The sequence below is a fragment of the Cyprinodon tularosa genome, unplaced genomic scaffold (assembly GCF_016077235.1).
Source record: "Cyprinodon tularosa strain WSP-4 unplaced genomic scaffold, ASM1607723v1 ctg14, whole genome shotgun sequence".
NCBI lineage: Eukaryota > Metazoa > Chordata > Actinopteri > Cyprinodontiformes > Cyprinodontidae > Cyprinodon > Cyprinodon tularosa.
In genome coordinates, this window is record NW_024038220.1 from 2,390,719 (window position 1) to 2,396,539 (window position 5,821).

At 36.4% G+C, this 5,821-nt stretch overlaps 1 protein-coding gene across 1 annotated transcript; it reads left to right on the plus strand.

Moving 5' to 3' along the window:
• Positions 1–621: 621 nt before the first annotated feature.
• On the plus strand, positions 622–4,336 carry odad4 (outer dynein arm docking complex subunit 4). Its single transcript, XM_038278328.1, has 11 exons — positions 622–814; positions 885–1,016; positions 1,104–1,257; positions 1,341–1,402; positions 2,532–2,682; positions 2,865–3,074; positions 3,164–3,359; positions 3,446–3,532; positions 3,625–3,821; positions 3,966–4,069; positions 4,156–4,336. Exons 1-11 carry the CDS (start codon positions 683–685, stop codon positions 4,243–4,245), a joined length of 1,515 nt encoding a protein of 504 aa, XP_038134256.1. The 5' UTR covers positions 622–682; the 3' UTR covers positions 4,246–4,336.
• The last annotated feature ends 1,485 nt before the right edge of the window (positions 4,337–5,821 follow it).

Sequence of the window (5,821 nt, forward strand, 5' to 3'; positions counted from 1 at the left end):
ACTTTACATATTCAAATGACTTTTTTTACACAGTTTTTTTTTTATTTTTAGCCTTTTTTATTTCATCTTGTATTCCAGTCAAGGGACGGAGTTTATGTGTGTGCAACGCTGGTCAGAGGTCAGTGATGTAGAGGAAAACAGGAAACATTTTTGCACAATTAGAGAAGGAAACAGTTGTCCATTTTTAGCAGCCTTTTGCAGAATGCTTTCTAAATTTATTAAACTAATTTGCAATGTCTAAAGATGGAAGCATTTCAGACTTACTGACAGAAGATGCAAACCGTCTTGACTGAATGCTAGTATGGCGGAACAGAACTTTAAATACAAAACGGTTGAAAAAGTCACTGAAATATTTGAAGTAACTTTACAGAATAAAATAGAAATAAATCTGGTTGTATATAAATAAATCTTGAAATAAATAAAAATCAAACGAGATTTTGTTTAGCTTTAGAGTGACTTTAATCTCATAGAATGTTAATTTATCAATAGTATTTATTTATTTATTCATATATTCATGAAATTAAGAATGAAATAGCTTTCCATTCCACATGAAGCAGCTTTATGAATAAATGAAATGTGCCACAAGGGGGCGCCATAACCTCGACTCTTGTTTCTGTGGTTGCTAGGTAACGCTTTCATCAACTCACCTTTCGCTAGTAGCTAAAACTCAGGGTTAAATTAAATGTCCTTCATGGAAACTCAGAAGAAACAAAAGCAGGAAACTTTTGAGGATAAAATCTCCACGTTGAGGGCTGACGGGGAATGGAAACTGCGGCAAGGAAAATACAAACAAGCGCTCAGCAGCTTTAGTGCGGTTAGTTAAATGTTGCTTGGCTGGTTAATGCTTATTTCCGATACTTTTTAAAGCGGTTGTTTTTTTTTAGGTGCTCGATTTAATCCCTGAAGACAAGAAAAGCTTTGTTGATCGATCCAAGTGTTACCATCGGATGGGTGAGTTTAGAAATGCTTTAATAGACGCTGAAGCTTCACTGAAAGAGGACGCTTTACTTCCTGAGGTAATTTCCCCCCATCATGAGCAAAGATTAACAACTTCTCTCATTTATTTATGTTTTATATTCCGCTTTTTTTTTTTTTTTTTTTAGGGGTTGTACCAAAAAGCAGAAGCTTTATATTCCATGGGAGAATTAGAATTTGCGCTGGTTTTTTACCACAGAGCGCACAAGATTCGCCCACAGATACAAGAAGTCAGGCTTGGCCTCCAGAAGACAGAAGAAGCAATAAGAACCCATGTTGGCAGTTAGTGACATTCTCTGGAACTGTGGCTTTTTAGAGTTTAAATAATCAAAATGTAACTTGATTTTTCCTGAACCAACCTGCAGGTCCTTCCTCTGTCAACCTCGAAGTTAAGGGAGATTTATCATACCTTAAAGATAAGGAGAAGGTAAGTGTTTAGATGTCTGTACTCAAAAACTGACAGTGTTTGTCAGTTTGGGGGTACTGCATGGGGACCATAGGGACATGTCCCTACCAGAATTTTGGACCAACCTACTTGTCCCTACTAAAAATTTGATGTAAATAAGATGTTTATAATTGACAATACAGCTTTGTTGCAGCAGTAGAGGAATTCTGGATGGAGAATATTGACAGACGAAACATTTTTTTATCTAAAATGCTAAATGTTTATTTATTTATATATATATAAATATATACATTTTTTTTTTTTACAATTTTGGTATTAATTCCTGCTCCAAGCGGGTCGCTCTGTGAGCTAAAGACATCTTTTAGAGTCTCTATACTCCTGTTAACGATTAATCGATTATTAAATTTGTTGACATTATTTCAATAAATGATTAACACAATGAATTGTTTTCAGCCCTCAGTAAAATAAATGAAATGGGTTAAACAGAGTAACTAAAGCCTAGATGTACAACTTGTAGAGTGAGGTTAATATATTAAATGCTCAGTGTCAGTTCCTCTTCTAGTTCCAGGGCACATGTAAATACAATACATTTGAATCTATTATTTCACTTTGTTTCATGATTGAAAGAGAACATTTAAAAGATAAGATTGGATGTTACCTATGTTTACCTCTGCACAAGTCTATATCTTCTAAAATAAAGTATAAATCCACATATAATAGACATATTTAGACTATATTCTGTTAAATAGGCACAGATTTACCTACTGTCTTATTTGCTGGTAATTTCAAATGCAAACCTTTTCAAAATGAAAAAAAGTCCTATTTCCTCATTCATCAGAGCCAGATCAGCTTTATTCATTGATAAACAGTATCTAGTGTGTGTAGTGCTTATAAAATTTGTAAACATGTAGCAAGAAATGCTGCTTTTCTCTTTAAATGAAATACACCCTGATTTTCACGTCAACCATAAAAAAACGAGCATGCATATTTTTGCATTAGACCAATGACATCAGACCAACAGTGTTCCTACCAAAGTCTTTATCATTTCCACCTACCTCTGCTGTAAACAAATAGAAGTCACTCATTGTGTTAAACTTTTGTTTGATATGTTGTTTTCTATCTGTGTTTTTTTAATGAATAACCGTTGAAGAGAGAGCATCCAATTGCTGTTATCCAGAAACTGACAGAAGACAAAGAACATCAAACTTCAGAGGCCTCGGAGAACAAGAAGACCACCAAACAACTGCTGAGCAACTTTAACCTTCACCAGAAATTTCTAGAGAAACTTCTGAAAGACCAAGGTTTAACACTGTCCATATATCATCATTTGTCTTTGTCCAATTCTCTTCTATATGTTGATGAAAGTCAGAATCTTTTCGCCTATGCTTAAAGCTTTTCACCCACTTTTACTTTAAAAATATTTTCTTCAAATGTTTTCATTTTTAAATACTTTTGCTTAAAGCTGGTATACAACTCCGTTCAGATTTGGCTAAAGATGAGACAAAGAGTCGAGAACGAGTGGAGAGCATCATTCAGAACAGTATCACGTCTTTATACAACTGCGCTGACTTCAGGAGTCAAGAGACGCCAATTTCCCTGAGAGAGAAGAAGGATCGGCCGAAGCTGCAGAAATCTAGCTCCACCTCTGACAAGGTTCAGTTTCTCCTGGGGAGCCTTGATGAGATGGATGGCGGTAAGTTAGGCTTCTGGCTGAACATGTTGCTCACTCACATTTTTTTTTTCCTGTGTAAAAGCTTCTCTTATTGTTCTGTGTGTCTTCAGGGAGTGCAACATGTAGTCTGAAAAAGGCAGAAGATTTAATAAAAACAGTTCAAAGATATTCAAAGAAAGTTTGCCCTATTAAAGAAGAGATGATGTGTTTCCTGCATAGCTGCATTGGAAATGCTTCGTTTGACTTGGGAGACGTAGATAAAGCTCTGGAGCATCACTACAAAGACCTGGAGTTGGCTAAACAATGGTAAGAACCTAAAGAAACGGAAAACTGAAGTCAACGTTGCCTTTTAATATAGAGACGATCTTTTAAGTGATCTTTCTTACCAACAGCAAATTTCAAGAAGCTACTTCCAGGGCTCTGGGCAACATCGGTCGTATCTATGCTGAAACTGAACAGTTTCTGAAAGCCATAGAATCGTAAGTAAGGAAACATTTTTGTTTTACCGGTACTTCCAAACTAGAAATGATTTCAATTTTTTTCTATTCTTTCTCTCTTTTATTGTATTCAGATGGGAAGAGAAGATTCCTTTTGTTCATAATGATTTGGAGAAGGCCCGGTTGCTTTATGAGATTGGCTGTTGTTACCTGGAGCTCAAGCATCCTGACAAAGCCAGAGAATACGGCCTGCGATCTGTCGCTGTGGCGGAGGACATGTCCGATGACAAGTGGCAGTTAAGAGTCCGAGTTTTACTCGGACAGTCAGAATGTAATTATTCATCTTTTTTCTTATTCCAGGTTTTATAGTAGATTTTAACTTGCAAACTTATTTTCTTAACCTATTAAAAACTCTAATTCTGTTTATTTGAGTATCGTTTGATGTTTAAGATGATGTCACTGGTTTTTTTTTTAGTGAATCTGGGGAACTTTCAATCATCTGTATCACACTATGAGAAAGCTCTGAGTCTGGCTAAACAGCAAAACGATGACACTGCACAGAGCAAGATCCAAATAGTTTGTTTTGTAATTCTATACTTACAGTTTTAGTACTTTCTAAGAGCATTTTTGCATCTTTGAACATATCTCATTTTTCTTTTTAGATACTCAATTGGAGCACAACAGCATCTGCCTCACTGTGGAACCCTGCAACAGAGCGCAATCAGAGAACATCCATTCACGAGGATCTTATTTAACTAAAAAGTGCATAAAGGGTTTTTAATTTGTTTTGGTGTTTTTACCCCATTACACTTTTTTGTGCATCCTTCTTAAAATGAATGTAATCCATCTACCCTTCCCTCTTTTCTATGTTCTTTACGTTAAAAGAGTTCTAGGCAAAAGGGATTTTCCCAGCTCTCATCACTGTTCTGATGACAGTGTAATTGACTTGGAATGATTACCCTGTATTATCTCTCTTAAGGAAAATTAATTTGGATCAAACAAATAAGACGGCCTGCACAGTAAACTCAAATGTACTATGCAAAAAATACATGTGCACAGAAAGGAAAAATAGGATAAAAAAACTGAGAAAAATCTAATCTCTTCTCTGTATATTTTGGCAAAAATAACTTCCAAATGGCCAAAGTCGAGTGCAAACTAATAAAAGGAAAAAAAAAAAATATATAAGAGCTCATGAGAGGAAGCCTCAGATGATCATTTTTGTATGCGGCTGCAGCACTGCATTGAAGAAGCACATCAGCTTCATACATTAGTCTAGTTGTAAAAAAAATAAGAAGGGGGATGTTGGAATTATTTTTTTTTAAGCATACATAGCCTAATTAATATAGTCTATTAACCTAAAGCAATATGCTTGGTATAGTTGTTACATGTCAGGTACGCCGGTCATTGACCTTGACCAAGGCACCTTACAGTAGAACAGCAGTTAGTTCCTGGACTGGCATGGCTATCACTGCCCTACATAGTTAGGGACAAATTTCCCACTGGGATCAACTGTATAGTCATGGTAGGACACTACTTGGATTTTATTTACTTCGTTCAGGCTACTTGTAAGCCCACAGCCCGCAAATGTTAAAAGGGCAATATTATTGCTATTACTGGCTTCATGAGACTAAAGATCCATCCATCCATCCACAGGCAGGGTACACCCTGGACAGGTCGCCAGTCTGTCGCAGGGTAACACGAAGACACACAACCATGCACACACCCCCACCTCTAAGGATAATGTAGGGAAGCCGATTTATATAACAGTCATGTTTTTGGATTGTGGGAGGAAGCCAGAGTACCCAGAGAGAACCCATGCATGCACAGGGAGAACATGCTAACTCAATGCAGAAAGACCATGGGCCGGGGATTAAACCCCAACCTTTCTTGCTGCAAGGCAACAGTGCTACCCCCCACTGTGAGCCTGAGGATATTTTTCAAAAGTGGTATAATATTTTTGCCTTCTTTATACAGAGGACCCATTCCTGTGAAGTCCTTGTTATTGTTTAGATATTAATTCTGTAACCTTTATGACTTTTTCAGGCATATTGTGTTTTATTTAGACTTAGACAACTTTTATTGTCATTTTGTAAACACAGTGTATACGAAATGAAATATCGTTTTGTACAGCTTTCAGGCAGTGAATGAGCAGCAGCTTAGCAGCAAAATGAACATTTTCATTTCATAAAGTGCAGCACTGATCAAAAAATATTATTTCTCAGAGTATTTCACGGCAGTTATGTATGGTGCAAATATGCAGTGTTTTGTTAGGTATTATCAGTGTGATGCAGAGTAACTTAACATAAAGTCCCACTTTATCCTGGTGAAGGT